This window comes from Anguilla anguilla, chromosome 11 (assembly GCF_013347855.1).
Source record: "Anguilla anguilla isolate fAngAng1 chromosome 11, fAngAng1.pri, whole genome shotgun sequence".
NCBI lineage: Eukaryota > Metazoa > Chordata > Actinopteri > Anguilliformes > Anguillidae > Anguilla > Anguilla anguilla.
Window position 1 is genome coordinate 678,398 of NC_049211.1, and position 19,857 is coordinate 698,254.

A 19,857-nucleotide genomic window follows, 5' to 3' on the forward strand; every position below is an offset into this window, starting at 1 on the left:
GAGCCTTTTAAAAATGAGATTATTATTTGCCGGGAGCTAGTGAAAAGCAACATCATCCTCAAACCCTTATCCCCATCGTTCGTTACCCACAATGCTCTCTGCTTATCGCAGTCTCGCCTTCATCTCCTGGGAGCTGAAAGGTATCAGAGAATTGAGGGCAGGAAGACAGAGCAGGCTACACCAGCGCGAGCGTGCATGCTAATCCATACTGCAAAGGCCAAAGAAACCTAATAAAACATGTGACCGAACCAGCGATAACATACCCACTTCACCTGAGCTTTATCTGTGTAGCTCTGTAGCGCACTCACTCGTGTGCACACACACACACACACACACTCACTCACAAACACACACACACACACACACACACACACGCACACACACACAAAAATACACACAAACACACACACAAAACCGGACAAAGCAGTGGGTTTACCGAGATATTATAACAGGCTGTTTTAGTACAGAGCTGTGTTTAGTACAGAGCTGTGTTTAGTAGAGCTGTGTTTTAGTACAGAGCTGTGTTTAGTACAGAGCTGCGTTTAGTACAGTGCTGTGTTTAGTACAGAGCTGTGTTTAGTACAGAGCTGTGTTTAGTACAGAGCTGTGTTTAGTACAGTGCTGTGTTTTAGTACAGTGCTGTGTTTAGTACAGTGCTGTGTTTAGTACAGTGCTGCGTTTAGTACAGTGCTGTGTTTTAGTACAGAGCTGCGTTTAGTACAGTGCTGTGTTTAGTACAGTGCTGTGTTTTAGTACAGTGCTGTGTTTTAGTACAGAGCTGCGTTTAGTACAGAGCTGTGTTTTAGTACAGTGCTGTGTTTAGTACAGAGCTGTGTTTAGTACAGAGCTGTGTTTAGTACAGTGCTGTGTTTTAGTACAGTGCTGTGTTTTAGTACAGTGCTGTGTTTAGTACAGTGCTGTGTTTAGTACAGAGCTGCGTTTAGTACAGTGCTGCGTTTAGTACAGTGCTGTGTTTAGTACAGTGCTGCGTTTAGTACAGTGCTGTGTTTAGTACAGAGCTGTGTTTTATTACAGAGCTGTGTTCAGTACAGTGCTGTGTTTAGTACAGTGCTGTGTTTAGTACAGTGCTGTGTTTTAGTACAGTGCTGTGTTTTAGTACAGTGCTGTGTTTTAGTTGTAGTAGAGTGTTTGTGTTTAGTAGCTGTAGCATTTGTACTGAAGGGTTCCCAGAAGCAGGACGTGTAAAACCTGCATTGTCCTCTCCTGCTCTTTGGCTGATAGATATTGATCCCCCCTCCCCACCCCACTCCACTCCACTCTACACTGTCAGACTGCTCCCTGGGGGGCTCCGGTTTTCTGACTCATACTGTATGGGGGGGAGGGAGAGGGGAGACAGCGAGGGAGAGTGAGGGAGAGAGAGCACAAAGACCTTCACCCTGAGAGAGAGGTCGGAGGTCAGGGATTGTGTGTACTCGAGCACCCAGCTGTTAACAGGGGGGAATTTATCACAGAGAGTGTGAACAACCCACCGACATCCGACACACAGAGACAGCGTCCAGCACAGAGACTCTGACACACAGAGACAGCGTCCAGCACAGAGACTCTGACACACAGAGACAGCGTCCAGCACTGAGACAGGGTCCAGCACAGAGACTCTGACACACACAGAGAGTGTGAACAACCCACCGACATCCGACACACAGAGACAGCGTCCAGCACAGAGACAGCACAGAGACAGCGTCCAGCACAGAGACTCTGACACACACAGAGACAGCGTCCAGCACAGAGACAGCACAGAGACAGCACAGAGACTCTGACACACAGAGACAGCGTCCAGCACAGAGACTCTGACACACAGAGACAGCGTCCAGCACAGAGACTCTGACACACACAGAGACAGCACTGAGACTCTGACATACACAGAGACAGCGTCCAGCACAGAGACTCTGACACACACAGAGACAGCACTGAGACTCTGACACACAGAGACAGCGTCCAGCACAGAGACTCTGTGGCTCTGACACAGAGACAAGCTGGAGCCAAAACTGCGGCACAGGGGAGTTTTTCTCCATTCTGGGTACATATGCACATTTTTATGTCATATGCTGAAATGTTTTTGCAGAAGGGATCTGATGGAACTCAAACTGGTTAACCAGCAGAGCCTTCCTTGCTCAGAGTGTGCAGTCGCTGGCCTACGCTGAGAAGCAGCTGGCGCAGCCAGAGCCGGATAGCCGCGCACTCGCTCGCTGCACTGCACTGAAAGGGCACTGGGGGATTATGGGACACAAGTGGAATTCTGGGATACCAGATGTGAGATAATTCTGGGACAGCAGTCCCTGCATGGGTGGAGGGGAACAGGAGAGCCCCCGAACAGGCAGCTCAGGGAAATCTGCGCCATTTTGAGCAGACGTCCCGGAGGCCAGAGACACGATCAGCCTTCAGGGCAGAACCCGAGCGAGACGTCCGTGCAGCTGCACTTCCTCCGACAGCTGCAGACATAACAAATGGAGCAAGTACGCCAAATAAAGGAGCGCTACCTCACTAGCGACACAGCGCACAGTCACTGCCACACATCCATACTGCTGTACAGAAGTATCTATAGCGACACAGCGCTCAGTCACTGCCACACATCCATACTGCTGTACAGAAGTATCTATAGCGACACAGCGCACAGTCACTGCCACACATCCATACTGCTGTACAGAAGTATCTATAGCGACACAGCGCACAGTCACTGCCACACATCCATACTGCTGTACAGAAGTATCTATAGCGACACAGCGCACAGTCACTGCCACACATCCATACTGCTGTACAGAAGTATCTATAGCGACACAGCGCACAGTCACTACCACACATCCATACTGCTGTACAGAAGTATCTATAGCGACACAGCGCACAGTCACTACCACACATCCATACTGCTGTACAGAAGTATCTATAGCGACACAGCGCACAGTCACTACCACACATCCATACTGCTGTACAGAAGTATCTATAGCGACACAGCGCACAGTCACTACCACACATCCATACTGCTGTACAGAAGTATCTATAGCGACACAGCGCACAGTCACTGCCACACATCCATACTGCTGTACAGAAGTATCTATAGCGACACAGCGCACAGTCACTACCACACATCCATACTGCTGTACAGAAGTATCTATAGCGACACAGCGCACAGTCACTGCCACACATCCATACTGCTGTACAGAAGTATCTATAGCGACACAGCGCACAGTCACTGCCACACATCCATACTGCTGTACAGAAGTATCTATAGCGACACAGCGCACAGTCACTGCCACACATCCATACTGCTGTACAGAAGTATCTATAGCGACACAGCGCACAGTCACTGCCACACATCCATACTGCTGTACAGAAGTATCTATAGCGACACAGCGCACAGTCACTGCCACACATCCATACTGCTGTACAGAAGTATCTATAGCGACACAGGGCACAGTCACTGCCACACATCCATACTGCTGTACAGAAGTATCTATAGCGACACAGCGCACAGTCACTGCCACACATCCATACTGCTGTACAGAAGTATCTATAGCGACACAGCGCACAGTCACTGCCACACATCCATACTGCTGTACAGAAGTATCTATAGCGACACAGCGCACAGTCACTGCCACACATCCATACTGCTGTACAGAAGTATCTATAGCGACACAGCGCACAGTCACTGCCACACATCCATACTGCTGTACAGAAGTATCTATAGCGACACAGCGCACAGTCACTGCCACACATCCATACTGCTGTACAGAAGTATCTATAGCGACACAGCGCACAGTCACTGCCACACATCCATACTGCTGTACAGAAGTATCTATAGCGACACAGCGCACAGTCACTGCCACACATCCATACTGCTGTACAGAAGTATCTATAGCGACACAGCGCACAGTCACTGCCACACATCCATACTGCTGTACAGAAGTATCTATAGCGACACAGCGCACAGTCACTGCCACACATCCATACTGCTGTACAGAAGTATCTATAGCGACACAGCGCACAGTCACTGCCACACATCCATACTGCTGTACAGAAGTATCTATAGCGACACAGTGCACAGTCACTGCCACACATCCATACTGCTGTACAGAAGTATCTATAGCGACACAGCGCACAGTCACTGCCACACATCCATACTGCTGTACAGAAGTATCTATAGCGACACAGCGCACAGTCACTGCCACACATCCATACTGCTGTACAGAAGTATCTATAGCGACACAGCGCACAGTCACTGCCACACATCCATACTGCTGTACAGAAGTATCTATAGCGACACAGCGCACAGTCACTGCCACACATCCATACTGCTGTACAGAAGTATCTATAGCGACACAGCGCACAGTCACTACCACACATCCGTGTCATACTGCTGTACAGAAGTATCTAAAGTTCGCTTAGGTGCAAATTAAAACACAGCTTCTGTGTTTTTTCTTAATTAGCTTTTTCTTAATTAGCAACTGACATAACATTACCCAGCATCCCCTGCTAGAAAGCCAAAATGTTCCTAACTAGTTCCCATCCCATCACAGACATTTCCAGGCGCCTTAAAGTCAACAATTACCGCCACTGTCCTGCGTGAATGCTGTCGAAAGGCCGATAAAATAGCGGACAGTCCGTTGTGTGGGCAACAGAAGCTACTGGCGTTGTGTTCGATTTGCGAAAGCAGTGAGATTCGTGCCCTTGAGACTTTTGTCTCTGGAACTCAAAGCAGACGATAATGTGACAGGGGTGTAGTAGGTGGATACTCAGGCGATGCAGAGGGTAATTTGGCAGGGGTGTAGTAGGTGGGTACTCAGGCGATGCAGAGGGTAATTTGGCAGGGGTGTAGTAGGTGGGTACTCAGGCGACGCAGAGGATAATGTGACAGGGGTGTAGTAGGTGGGTACTCAGGCGATGCAGAGGGTAATTTGGCAGGGGTGTAGTAGGTGGGTACTCAGGAGACGCAGAGGATAATGTGACAGGGGTGTAGTAGGTGGGTACTCAGGCGACACAGAGGGTAATTTGACAGGGTGTAGTAGGTGGGTACTCAGGTGATGCAGAGGGTAATTTGGCAGGGGTGTAGTAGGTGGGTACTCAGGCGATGCAGAGGGTAATTTGGCAGGGGTGTAGTAGGTGGGTACTCAGGCGACGCAGAGGATAATGTGACAGGGGTGCAGTAGGTGGGTACTCAGGCGACACAGAGGGTAATTTGGCAGGGGTGTAGTAGGTGGGTACTCAGGCGACGCAGAGGGTAATTTGGCAGGGGTGTAGTAGGTGGATACTCAGGTGATGCAGAGGGTAGTTTGGCAGGGGTGTAGTAGGTGGATACTCAGGTGATGCAGAGGGTAATTTGGCAGGGGTGTAGTAGGTGGATACTCAGGTGATGCAGAGGGTAGTTTGGCAGGGGTGTAGTAGGTGGGTACTCAGGTGATGCAGGGGTGTAGTAGGTTGGTACTCAGGCGACGCAGAGGGTAATTTGGCAGGGGTGTAGTAGGTGGGTACTCAGGTGACGCAGAGGGTAATTTGGCAGGGGTGTAGTAGGTGGGTACTCAGGCGACGCAGAGGGTAATTTGGCAGGGGTGTAGTAGGTGGGTACTCAGGTGATGCAGGGGTGTAGTAGGTGGGTACTCAGGTGATGCAGGGGTGTAGTAGGTGGGTACTCAGCTTGTTTACGCAAGTCGCCTAATTGATCTGAAAGTGCAAAGCCAGCGCGTTTCGGGTGATTTATGGCGGCTTGGCAGCGGGTGTAAAAAACGCGAGTGGCGGTTGGCGGACTGCCGTATCCATGGACGCGTGGCAGAGGGGCGCAAAGTTCCATCGCAGGACGGGCCAGCCAGCTTTCTCTGAATAGCCTACCCCCCAAACCCCCCCCGCCCCAGTGCAGTCCATGCTTTATTTATGTGCGTGCGCTTATTACTCAACCTCCTTTGTCACAGCTCAGGGCTGTTATGGACTGAAGTGAGTGCAAACAGACCAGAGAGTCTGCCCCCCCCCCCTCCCCCCCCCGCCCCTCGTGACCCCCCCGTGGTGTCACTGCCAGACAGTTATTTTTACCGGAGGTGATGAGTGCTGCACACACAGGCGACTGGCCAGAGTGTGATTGTACAGCCTATTAGTCAGAGCCATGCAGGATAAGGACTCAAAAACTGCCAAATTCAGAGAAAGGTGCTGAACATGAAATGACTCATCCAGCTTTGGGAGAAAGACTGGGCTGGACTGCCAGCAGCATTCCCTGTGTGAACACCACCCCCACGTGGAACAGCACCCTGCTCTATCCCTGTGTATTTCAGCGATGAGACACTGTGACCTGCTTGCATAAAGTGTGCAGCCACTGGGTCCTTGCACACACCTGGGGGGGGGGGGGGCATCAACAACCTGCTGTGTGCTGCATTCACTGAGATTTGTATCCGTGTTCCGCCTGTGCTCACTGTGTTCTCCCTGTGCTCTCTGTTCTGTCTGTGTTCTCCCTGTGCTCCCTGTTCCACCTGTGTTCTCCCTGTGCTCCCTGTTCCAACTGTGTTCTCCCTGTGCTCCCTGTGCTGTCTGTGTTCTCCCTGTGCTCCCTGTTCTGTCTGTGTTCTTCCTGTGCTCCCTGTGCTGTCTGTGTTCTCCCTGTGCTCCCTGTTCTGTCTGTGTTCTCCCTGTGCTCCCTGTGCTCCCTGTTCTGTCTGTGCTCCCTGTGCTCACCGTGTTCTCCCTGTGCTCCCTGTTCTGTCTGTGTTCTGTCTGTAATTAATGGCTGCGGGTGCACACAGGCCAGGTGTGTATTTTTAGCTGCACGCGGCTGTTTCCTGCGTATTAAACGCTGCTGTTGCTGCTGCGCTCCCTCCAGCTCCGCTCATATGATTAAACCGCTGCTATTTCCAGAGGGGCCAGCCAGAGACAGCAGAAACGCACCGGGAGTCCCAGCTTTGTCTGCTCTTAAAGGGCCACTTCACCCAAAAATCACACGGAGCTATGATTCCACTTACCCCCACTTACCCCCAGCGCTGTCTATCCACCCGGATGGGTTTCGATGAGATTCGAGAGGAGTTCTCTGGATATCCACTGCAGCTCAACCTGACACAGCGGACCTCAGTGGGGCACAGTTATGCCACAGTTACTCACAAACGCCCACAGAGCTTAATGTGTGAACGGTTAACTACTCTCTACTCAAGTACACCAACTGTGCATATGCACTCAAAAGGCTCACCAGTGTTCTGCATTATATTTGGACTGAGACGTTGCTGAGTTTTACGATAATACATTTTTGGTGCTCCGAGTGCCACAAATATTTACATCATTGAGGTCTGCAGGGTGAGTGGCAGTGGACATCTAGAAAACATGTCAAATCTGTGCGAAGCGCGCTGTGTCTCCCGCTAAAGCAGCACGTTAGCCTCAGAAGCGCGCTGTGTGTCTCCTGCTAAAGCAGCACGTTAGCCTCAGTACCTCAGAAACGCGCTGTGTCTCTCCCGCTAAAGCAGCCGTTAGCCTCAGTACCTCAGAAACGCGCTGTGTCTCTCCCGCTAAAGCAGCCGTTAGCCTCAGTACCTCAGAAGCGCGCTGTGTGTCTCCCGCTAAAGCAGCACGTTAGCCTCAGTACCTCAGAAACGCGCTGTGTGTCTCCCACTAAAGCAGCACGTTAGCCTCAGTACCTCAGAAACGCGCTGTGTCTCCCGCTAAAGTAGCCGTTAGCCTCATAAACACGCTGTGTGTCTCCCGCTAAAGTAGCACGTTAGCCTCAGAAGCGCGCTGTGCGTCTCCCGCTAAAGCAGCACGTTAGCCTCAGTACCTCAGAAACACGCTGTGTGACTCCCGCTAAAGCAGCACGTTAGCCTCAGTACCTCAGAAACACGCTGTATGTCTCCCGCTAAAGCAGCACGTTAGCCTCAGTACCTCAGAAACGCGCTGTGTCTCCCGCTAAAGCAGCCGTTAGCCTCAGTACCTCAGAAACGCGCTGTCTCCCGCTAAAGCATCCGTTAGCCTCAGTACCTCAGAAACGCGCTGTGTCTCCCGCTAAAGCAGCACGTTAGCCTCAGTACCTCAGAAACGCGCTGTGTCTCCCGCTAAAGCAGCCGTTAGCCTCAGAAACGCGCTGTGTGTCTCCCGCTAAAGCAGCCGTTAGCCTCAGTACCTCAGAAACGCGCTGTGTGTCTCCCGCTAAAGCAGCCGTTAGCCTCAGTACCTCAGAAACGCGCTGTGTGTCTCCCGCTAAAGCAGCCGTTAGCCTCAGAAACGCGCTGTGTCTCCCGCTAAAGCAGCACGTTAGCCTCAGTACCTCAGAAACGCGCTGTGTCTCTCCCGCTAAAGCAGCACGTTAGCCTCAGTACCTCAGAAACGCGCTGTGTGTCTCCCGCTAAAGCAGCACGTTAGCCTCAGTACCTCAGAAACGCGCTGTGTGTCTCCCGCTAAAGCAGCACGTTAGCCTCAGTACCTCAGAAACGCGCTGTGTCTCCCGCTAAAGCAGCCGTTAGCCTCAGTACCTCAGAAGCGCGCTGTGTCTCCCCCACAAAAGCTGCCGTTACATTACATTACATTCATTTGGCAGACGCTTTTATCCAAAGCGACGTACAAAAAGTGCATTTCATGGTCATAGACAACTGCTAAACACAGGTTCAGTAAGGTACAATACTTATTTTGTACAGCTATTTCTAGCCAAGAACACAGTTCACACAGTGAACACTATTCAGACCTAACCTCTGCAAAGCCAACTAGGCAGAAGAATAAGCTAGCCTCAGCGTCTCACCCAGGGGGGAGGAGCCACACAGGGACCATTTCCGCTGCTTTGCATGTTTTGTTCTCATTACGACTGTGACTCTCATGGCTGTGAGCCTCATTAATCACGAGATGTCTCCCCAAACTAACAGGGGAGGTTCTCAGCAGGAGTCTGCTGCTGAGAGAGAGAGACTGAAGAACATCTCCAGATCTGTGGCCTGGTGGCCTTAATCCAGCTTAAAGGCAGAACGCAAAGCTCAGAAATACCACAGGAGTCCATAAGCACACGAGTCCACAGACTAACGACCTGGCTGCATGGAACGGCTTGACCCCCTGCCAAGGGCAGCCCCCAACCCCCCCCCCCACCACCCCTCTCCACTCCCCCCACCCGACCAGGCCCTGTGCAGGAGACCCTGCTAGTGAAGCGCTGTGCAGTGGAATCAGGAGCACTTCAGTCTCCCAGTAGAGCCTGCGACCGTGTGTGCGTGCAACCATGCATGCATGCGGCCTTGCATGCGACCATGAGTACATGCAACCATGCGTGTGTGCTCAGTCACAGGGCGAAATGAGTGATTTCAGTGACCCCCCCCCCCCCCCCCCCCCTCGGCTGCCCCTCTACACCCCCCCCCCCCCCCACCACACTCGCTCTGTGAAGAGTTTGTTGGAACCCAGGTCTTGCTGACAGTAACTCCAAGGACGCGATTCATCTCCTAACGAGTTGCAGCTTCCAGTACGCGGTAATGAGATCTGGCCTCTGGGCCTGGCAGCGTCCGCGCGCCTCGTTACCAACCCCCCCTCCCCCACACCTCCCATAACCACCCCCCCCCCCACACCCCCCATAATCACCCCCCAATAACGTCCTAAAGACGTGCCAGCGCAGAAATGGCCGCTCTGTTCTACAGCAGACGTCTGCTCCTTTAAAGCCAACGTCGCTGTTATTTTAATCATCCCAGCAGCCGACTGTTCTGACCAGAACATTCTCTCCCCCCCCCCCCAACAGCCAGCCAGCCAGCCAGGGCCTCTCTCTCTCAGCCCGAGTCATTCAGGTGAGCTTCTGCTCCAAGGGTTGGGTTGCCAGGGAAGACTGCTCCCAGGGTATTCAAACATTTTATAAATATGTAAAAATATGTATAAATACATAAACAAATAATACATATGAATCGCCATATTAGCTTGGGTCATATATGCACCTGCACACACACACACACACACACACACACACACACACAGAGGATCTACCGGTAGGGTCAACAGGTAGGGGTCGACAGGTGGGGTCTACAGGTAGGGTCTACAGGGAGGGTCTACAGGGAGGGGTCTACAGGGAGGGGCGTACAGGGAGGGTCTACAGGGTGGGGTCTACAGGGACAGGTCTACAGGTAGGATCTACAAGGAGAGGTGTACAGAACCGGCTCGTACAGAAATGGTGTCAAGGGCAGGGAGACGGACCTGACAGCACAGGAGGGAAAATATTCCCAGCTTCTGCGGGACAGAGAGGTGCTCTCTAACCACACTTCACCCCCAGCTTCTGCGGGACAGAGAGGTGCTCTCTAATCACACTTCACCCCCAGCTTCTGCGGGACAGGAGTGCAGGTGTAATGTTCGACAGCGCTGCGCTCCACACACAGACACACACACTAGCTGACAGTTCGTTTCTGAAACTAACAATTTTCTATAATAACAGTAATTCTGTTGAGTGCTGCTCCACTGCTGAACTACCTTTATTTAACCTTGCGTTACAAATAATGTTTTTATTTTCAAAAAATGTCATCTGAAAATCACTAAACTAGCACCTATGACTTTGAGTGTGTGGGTGTGTGTGTGTAGTCCTCCTCTTTCAGTGGCTCAGACAGCAGCCTTATCCATGTAAACACACAGCACATTCATTACACCCCATTCATTTTAACAGCTGATGCACTGTCTGAATACAGTGTGCGTGTGTGTGTGTGTTTGAGAGTGTGTGTTTGCGAGAGAGAGAGACTCCAGCTAAGCATGCACACAAGCAGTGCAGCACCCAGGATTTGAATCTCTCTCAGCACCACCTCAATTCTTTACCCTTCCTCCCCGTCTGTTCTCTGCCTCATGAGCAGAGGCCCCGCCTCTGCGATTCTGGCTCCGCCCCCACCAGAGCCTGCAGCCCTACCCCCAGCCCCAGCCCCGGACCACAGCTCACTCAAATTATTACCCTCCCTCTCTTTCCTCTGTCTTCTTTTCTTTCTTTTACTGCAAAGTCTTGGCTTTTTCTTATTTGAATTAAGAAATGAGGCCTGTGATTTATGGGAGGACAGTCGAGTTGGAGCAGGTTTCTGGATGAGACGGGAGAGGGGAGGTGAAGCCCTCCATTAAGCGTCATTAAACAAAATCAGCCAATTAAACTGGAGCAGGAGCAGCGATGGTAGCGGGGAAAAGCGCAGAGTCAGCCAAACATGTCCGAGCCCAGTGGTGTACAGAACCCCCCCACCCCCACCCCCAGTGGTGTACAGAACCCCCCCCCAGTGGTGTGCAGAACCCCCCCCCCCCCCCCCCCCGGACCCGCCAGCCCGCCTCAGAATCGGACCGGTACCAGTGCCCCCTATGCCCCCACCCCCCCAGTGGGGGGAATACTGCACACGCTTCTGCTTCTAAAATATAATAACTTCTCCCACCCCGTTGAGCAACTAATTAAATAAAAAGGCACCGGGTCTTGGTTACTATGCCAACGGGTCTAGCGCACCCCCCCGACCCAAAGAATTTCCATCTCACATGAGCGGCAAACTCGCCAACAGAGAGAGAGATCTCAGCACCAATCCAAACAAGAGACATCCAAAAATAAGATGAGATATAATATAAATATTCACTAAATATTTACTTATTACAGTCCTGCTTATTGCCTTCCCCTCTTCCCAATCAAGGCAGAATTTAAAATATGCAGTAGAAAAAGACTTAAATATTAAAATATAGGCTAAACAATTCCACCTTTTACGAAAGCCGAGTGCGTATTGTTTGGAAATGTTTGTTTTTTTGCATTTAAAGATGCTAAAGGGTTATCAGATACAGTGCTGGTCTGAGCAGAGAGGTCTGTCGATTGGCAAGTCTGAGCAGAGAAGGTCTGTCGATTGGCAAGTCTGAGCAGAGAAGGTCTGTCGATTGGCAAGTCTGAGCAGAGAAGGTCTGTCGATTGGTCAGTCTGAGCAGAGAAGGTCTGTCGATTGGTCAGTCTGAGCAGAGAAGGTCTGTCGATTGGCAAGTCTGAGCAGAGAAGGTCTGTCGATTGGCAAGTCTGAGCAGAGAAGGTCTGTCGATTGGCAAGTCTGAGCAGAGAAGGTCTGTCGATTGGCAAGTCTGAGCAGAGAAGGTCTGTCGATTGGCAAGTCTGAGCAGAGAAGGTCTGTCGATTGGTCAGTCTGAGCAGAGAAGGTCTGTCGATTGGTCAGTCTGAGCAGAGAAGGTCTGTCGATTGGTCAGTCTGAGCAGAGAAGGTCTGTCGATTGGCAAGTCTGAGCAGAGAAGGTCTGTCGATTGGCAAGTCTGAGCAGAGAAGGTCTGTCGATTGGCAAGTCTGAGCAGAGAAGGTCTGTCGATTGGTCAGTCTGAGCAGAGAAGGTCTGTTGATTGGTCAGTCTGAGCAGAGAAGGTCTGTTGATTGGTCAGTCTGAGCAGAGAAGGTCTGTTGATTGGTCAGTCTGAGCAGAGAAGGTCTGTTGATTGGTCAGCCTGACTATCAGAGCGTCGGCAGGCAGAAGGAGCAGCAGTCCTGTTTTACCTCGTTTTCGGTGAGACTATAATCCCTGTCATGCCTTAGCCTGGGTCTCTGAGAAGCTGCTAACTGCACAGCCGTGGACCTGAATGCTAATCTGAAGCTAATGCTAATGCTAGTTCAGGCTAAGCAGGGATAAAGAGGCTTCTGGTCACAGTAACTCAGACCCTGACTCCACACCATCACACACACACACACACACACACACACACACACACACACCATCACACACACACACACACACCATCACACACACACACACACGTACACACACACACACACACACACACACACGCTTCCCAGGTACCAGAGTCCAGTTTGGCTCAGTTACAGCAGCACAGGTTTCTGTGTGTCCATGTCTATATCTGTGTCTGAGAGAACCCGTCTGTGTGTCTGTGTCTATATCTGTGTCTGAGAGAACCCGTCTGTGTGTCTGTGTCTATATCTGTGTCTGAGAGAACCCGTCTGTGTGTCCATGTCTATATCTGTGTCTGAGAGAACCCGTCTGTGTGTCCATGTCTATATCTGTGTCTGAGAGAACCCGTCTGTGTGTCCATGTCTATATCTGTGTCTGAGAGAACCCGTCTGTGTGTCCATGTCTATATCTGTGTCTGAGAGAACCCGTCTGTGTGTCTGTGTCTGAGAGAACCCGTCTGTGTGTCTGTGTCTATATCTGTGTCTGAGAGAACCCGTCTGTGTGTCTGTGTGAGATTCAGTGCATGTTCCTGGCTGTTTACACCAGTGATAACAGGATAATTGTTGTTATGGTGATGAGACAGAAAAAGGGAGGGGTTAAGGCCTGGTTCTGTCAGTCAGCAGCTTAATCCCATAAGCAGAGCCTTCTTTAAATACAGGATGATGTCACTCCGGGCCGAGCTGGAGCTGGTCTGTAGGTGGGGCAGGGTGGGGTTGGGCAGTGTGAGGTAAGGCAGGTCAGGATGGGGTGTGATGGGGCAGGGTGAGGTAGGGTGGGGTGGGGCAGGTCAGGATGAAGCAGGGTGGGGTTGGGCGGTGTGAGGTAAGGCAGGTCAGGATGGGGTGTGATGGGGCAGGGTGAGGTAGGGTGGGGTGGGGCAGGTCAGGATGGAGCAGGGTGGGGTTGGGCGGTGTGAGGTAAGGCAGGTCAGGATGGGGTGTGATGGGGCAGGGTGATGTAGGGTGGGGTACAGTGGGGTGATGCTGGGTGAGGTGAGGCAGGTCAGGATGGGGGGGTGAGGAGTAGAATAAAGGAAACAGTGCTGGAGAAGTGTTTCATTACATTACATTACATTACAGGCATTTAGCAGACGCTCTTATCCAGAGCGACTTACACAACTTTTACATAGCATTTTACATTGTATCCATTTATACAGCTGGATATATACTGAAGCAATGCAGGTTAAGTACCTTGCTCAAGGGTACAACGGCAGTGTCCTTACCCGGGAATCGAACCTGCGACCTTTCGGTTACGAGCCCAGTTCCTTACCCACTGTGCTACACTCCGTCCTTTCAGAAACATTTAAATTATTAATCTCCTCTGTGCAGGAGAGCCGTGAGGTTCTGAGTAAACATCCTCTGTGCAGTCTGAGCATGCTCTGTAGGACCCAGTCTGACCCCGCCCCTAAATCAATCTTGCACGCGAAGCAATCACACCTGGACAAACACCGTCATGTGTGTCTATACTGTACCTCTATACACACACACACACACACACACACACACGCATATACACACCCAAACACATACACTCACTCAGTCAGACACATACATTCACTAATATGCACACACACACATACACACGCGCACACACACACACACACACACACACACACACACAACCCTGGTCAATTGACCCCACCCACATACACACAGCAGATGAAAATAGACCGCGGTCTGGCGGTCAGGACTGAAGTCTGATCAGAATGGAAAAGGCCGTCATCGGGGTCAGCTTTAGCACGTTAGCCGCCGGTGTTGGCCTTGGCGCGAGAGCCAGCAGGAGCAGCCATGTTGAAGAGAGCGAGGGGGACGGCCACACACAGGCGCTGAGGGGTGTGGCTAAATCCACCGTTTAACTTGGTTTGGCTACGGCGAGTGGGCGGAATAGTAGGGGGGAAATCTGTGATACTATGGAAAGCTTGAGTCACACAGGATTAGTTCCTGAAGCAGTGTGCAGCCGGTGTCACACAGAATGAGTTCCTGAAGCAGTGTGCAGCCTGTGTCACACAGAATGAGTTCCTGAAGCAGTGTGCAGGCTGTGTCACACAGAATGAGTTCCCGAAGCAGTGTGCAGCCTGTGTCACACAGAATGAGTTCCTGAAGCAGTGTGCAGCCTGTGTCACACAGAATGAGTTCCTGAAGCAGTGTGCCTCCTGTGTCACACAGAATGAGTTCCTGAAGCAGTGTGCAGCCTGTGTCACACAGAATGAGTTCCTGAAGCAGTGGGTAGCCTGTGTCACACAGAATGAGTTCCTGAAGCAGTGTGCAGCCGGTGTCACACAGAATGAGTTCCTGAAGCAGTGTGCAGCCTGTGTCACACAGAATGAGTTCCTGAAGCAGTGTGCAGGCTGTGTCACACAGAATGAGTTCCCGAAGCAGTGTGCAGCCTGTGTCACACAGAATGAGTTCCTGAAGCAGTGTGCAGCCTGTGTCACACAGAATGAGTTCCTGAAGCAGTGTGCAGCCTGTGTCACACAGAATGAGTTCCTGAAGCAGTGGGTAGCCTGTGTCACACAGAATGAGTTCCTGAAGCAGTGTGCAGGCTGTGTCACACAGAATGAATTCCTGAAGCAGTGTGCAGCCTATGTCACACAGAATGAGTTCCTGAAGCAGTGTGCAGGCTGTGTCACACAGAATGAGTTCCCGAAGCAGTGTGCAGCCTGTGTCACACAGAATGAGTTCCTGAAGCAGTGTGCAGCCTGTGTCACACAGAATGAGTTCCTGAAGCAGTGTGCCTCCTGTGTCACACAGAATGAGTTCCTGAAGCAGTGTGCAGCCTGTGTCACACAGAATGAGTTCCTGAAGCAGTGGGTAGCCTGTGTCACACAGAATGAGTTCCTGAAGCAGTGTGCAGCCGGTGTCACACAGAATGAGTTCCTGAAGCAGTGTGCAGCCTGTGTCACACAGAATGAGTTCCTGAAGCAGTGTGCAGGCTGTGTCACACAGAATGAGTTCCCGAAGCAGTGTGCAGCCTGTGTCACACAGAATGAGTTCCTGAAGCAGTGTGCAGCCTGTGTCACACAGAATGAGTTCCTGAAGCAGTGTGCAGCCTGTGTCACACAGAATGAGTTCCTGAAGCAGTGGGTAGCCTGTGTCACACAGAATGAGTTCCTGAAGCAGTGTGCAGGCTGTGTCACACAGAATGAATTCCTGAAGCAGTGTGCAGCCTGTGTCACACAGAATGAGTTCCTGAAGCAGTGGGTAGCCTGTGTCACACAGAATGAGTTCCTGAAGCAGTGGGTAGCCTGTGTCACACAGAATGAGTTCCTGAAGCAGTGGGTAGCTCGAGTCACACAGGATAGATGGGACCTGCTTCTTCAGCGGTCAGTAATATATATATATATATTTTTTTTTTTTAAAAGACCTTTATTACAGCTTATCTGCTGCTCATTAGTGCCTGAGCCAAGGAGCTGTCTATCCCTGCCCCCCCCCCCCCCCCCCCCCCCCCCCCCAACGCACACACACACACACACACAGTGCTGGGGGAGGGGGGAGGGGGGAGGTGGGTAATCCGGTGACTTGGGGAGCTGGGACCGGTGTCGTCATCCGTTATCCAGGGTCTGACAGCAAACACAATCAGTCACAGCAGGAATGAGGGGGGGGTCATTTACCCCCTACCCCCCCAGCCTGTCCTTCATTAGCACTGGCATCAACAGCACCATTCATTAGTTTAGAGCAGGACAGCCCTGAGCTGAGACAGGTCACCCCTGCCCCCAATCTGCCAGAGGCCCCAGCCCCCCCCCCCCCCCCTCCCCCCTCACATACTTCACTGTCAGATCAATGTGACACGCGGGCGCACAGATGCTACTGCCCGCCTGTGCCTGCCTGTGCCCGCCTGTGCCCACCTGTGCCTGCCTGTGCCTGCCTGTGCCCACGGCAGATCCGGACCCGCTTATCTCAGGAGAAATCAGATTTCATCACAAATCAGCCTGAGAACCAAACATAACCAAACATAAGTAAACACAGGCGCGCACACACACACACACACACACGCACACACACACTTACACAAAGACGTCTGTTCGTTCATTGGGCAGAATTTCAGCAGCAGTGAACCACACTGTACCTCGTGAGGGATGAGTATCTTCTCACAAACAAAGATAAGAGAAAAATTCCAAGAAATCATTCTGTAAATCTCCAAAGCATGGGACGGTTCTTTGTATCTAATCAGGGCCAATTACTAACTGAGGGTCAGAGAGAGAATCACTGACTGGGTTAGAGACAGAATCACTGACTGGGTTAAAGAGAGAATCACTGACTGGGTCAGAGAGAGAATCACTGACTGGGTTAAAGAGAGAATCACTGACTGGGTTAAAGAGAGAATCAGACTGAGCATGTGCACTTTGTCCACGTCTCCACAGGTCAGTGAAGAGAGAGAATCACCCACCTCACCCCAGGACACCGCCCCACGCCAACCACTCACGCCAAGATGAACTGTGAGGATTTTGGGGAGGGGGGCATGAGCGTGACCCTGACCCTCAGATTGCTCATGCATGGAAAGGTGGGTGTGGTTAGAGTGTGGCTACATGTCATTTAATAACCACTGTATTATTCAGTGATTGATATGTGATATGAAATGGCGAGCACACACGCTACATAATGAGCGCAGGGTGCTGCTGCTGTGTGTGTGTTTGGTGTTCTTCTGACTGCCTCTACAGCATGCCTCTGACAGGGCAGATCAATAGGCCTTTACTGATGTTCTGTCTCTGCTCTCTCCACAGGAAGTGGGCAGCATCATCGGGAAGGTGAGAAGCCCGTTTATTTCAGACGTCTTCAGGAGGAGCGCGTCTCCTGCAGAGCAAGCTCTCTGGTTTCAGACCTTCATCAGTTTAGACCTTCATCCCTTTGACATATAATCTCTGAATGATAGCGTGTGGGTGTGTGTGTATCTGTGTGCGTATGTGTACGACTGCACACTTGTGTGTATGCTTGTGTGCATGTGTGTGAACGCATGTGTATGTGTGTGTGTGTGCGCACATGTACGACTGTGCACTTGTGTGTGTGTGTGTGCGTGCGTGCCTGCGTGCGTGTGTGAGAGAGAGTGTGTGTGTTTGCAGCTCATAGTGCATTAAATCTGGATGATACATGAAGGAGGGACTGAGGAAATAAAGGAATAACTATAATAAGAAGCAACACGCGCCAGTTCAGTGTTTGTACCTCAGGCAACGCGAGAGTCTCTGCTTACTGAGGAAGCAAGCAAAGCATTAGCATGAGGAGGAGGACAGGCCATGCAGCCCCAGCTCAACATTTACCGGCAGACCAGAGAGCACCCAGCACTGTGCAAACCGGCGCCTGAACACTCACAGACATTGACTGATAACTGAACACTGAGCAGAGAAGGGGGAGGACTGTCCATTTTAATGTGAAAGGAGGATGTGCAGGCACGCACATGCACACACACACACTTCTGACCTTTTGACTCTTCCTCCCACAGAAAGGAGAGACCGTGAAGAGAATTCGAGAGGAGGTAAGACGCTGGCCTGTCCGTCTCTCAGAAAGGTCCTGCTCTGGGCTGCATGGAGAGACCTACTGTAGCTTCGGAGATAAAGCTGCCTCACCAGGGAGCGGATTCAGACTGGCAGCCCACTTGGCATGGAGACACAGGGGCACACACTCACTCATGTGCACAGGCACACACACACATACACACGCACCTGCACGCACGCACGCATGCACGCACACACACAGATTTGTACTCTTTGTATGGAACGGCCTGCAGACAGAAGCCGCTCTGCCTCCAAGGATGCAGCTTGGCTCATGACAAACAAGGGGAACAGCTGCTGCACAGGTTTAATATACTTTAATATAGTTTGTAATTGGGGGTTGCAGGTTTGAATCACAGATGGGGCTTTTTCTTGATGCTGTTGGTCCCCAGGAGGCCTAAATGATTTTAAGAAATGGCTGTGAGGGGGGAGGAGTCACATGGTTCCTGAGAGCTTCAAGAGCAGCTCCGCCCCCTCCCTGTCTGCCCCCTGATTGGCTCAAACAGGCAGGTTCAGCATTGGCAAACCCCAGCCCTAAGCTGTTGCCATGCCAATGTGCTTTTCCTGTTCACATCTGTGTTTTGATTGGCCAAGGTCAATACCGCACAGCCACTAAGATCCACCGTGCCCAAAGAGTAAAGGATGAAACATTTTTCGGTATTTTAGATTCTCCTGACTGATTTCATATCGCAAACATAGGCAAGCGAGCATATTTAGGGTCAAGACAGTGAGAGAGATAGAGAGGCGTGTGTGCGTGTGTGCGCGTGTGCGCGTGTGTGTGTGTGTTAGAGAGGGGGAGAGAGAGCAGAGCTTGAGGATATCGACAGCCTGACCCCACCCCCACCCCAGTGAGTCATCCTCATACGCTCTTCTTCAGAGGAAGACTGGATGACTCATCCCAGAAACACCGCTGTCATGACTAAACCCTCGTCTGCAGCTGGGGTTCAGTCTAAAGCACTCTGACCCAGCCGTGCATATAGCACAGGTCTGACCCAGCATATAGCACAGGTCTGACCCAGCATACAGCACAGGTCTGACCCAGCCGTGCATATACCACAGGTCTGACCCAGCCGTGCATATACCACAGGTCTGACCCAGCACATACCACAGGTCTGACCCAGCATATACCACAGGTCTGACCCAGCTGTGCATATACCACAGGTCTGACCCAGCATACAGCACAGGTCTGACCCAGCATACACCACAGGTCTGACCCAGCATACACCACAGGTCTGACCCAGCATACACCACAGGTCTCACCCAGCATATACCACAGGTCTCACCCAGCATATACCACAGGTCTCACCCAGCATATACCACAGGTCTCACCCAGCATATACCACAGGTCTCACCCAGCATACACCACAGGTCTCACCCAGCACACACCACAGGTCTCACCCAGCACACACCATAGGTCTCACCCAGCTATGCAGATACTGCAGCTCTGTGATGCAGGTGACTGACTGGGCTGTAATCTGTATAAATATTACTCTGTTCCTCCCCCCCCCCCCCAGAGCGGTGCGCGGGTCAACATCTCTGAAGGCTCCTGTCCAGAGAGAATCATCACCATCACAGGAGCCACTGACTGCGTGTACCGAGCCTTCGACATGATCACCTACAAACTGGAGGAGGTACCTAACGCACGCACACACACACACACACACACACACACACACACACGCACGCGCGCACACACACACACACACACACACGCATGTGACATGATCACCTACAAACTGGAGGAGGTACCTAACACACGCATGCACAAAG

At 51.6% G+C, this 19,857-nt stretch overlaps 1 protein-coding gene across 2 annotated transcripts in view; it reads left to right on the forward strand.

The window, feature by feature from the left end:
• The window catches only part of LOC118208502 (poly(rC)-binding protein 3-like), a 55,592-nt gene that overhangs the window by 20,527 nt on the left and 15,208 nt on the right, over nucleotides 1-19,857 (forward strand). For both annotated transcript variants that reach the window (XM_035383244.1, XM_035383245.1), the window contains exons 2-5: nucleotides 16,966-17,105; nucleotides 17,326-17,349; nucleotides 18,039-18,071; nucleotides 19,602-19,718. In XM_035383244.1, coding sequence (XP_035239135.1) covers nucleotides 17,034-17,105; nucleotides 17,326-17,349; nucleotides 18,039-18,071; nucleotides 19,602-19,718 — 246 coding nt within the window. In that variant the 5' untranslated portion in view covers nucleotides 16,966-17,033. The remainder of the gene's footprint in view (nucleotides 1-16,965; nucleotides 17,106-17,325; nucleotides 17,350-18,038; nucleotides 18,072-19,601; nucleotides 19,719-19,857) is intronic.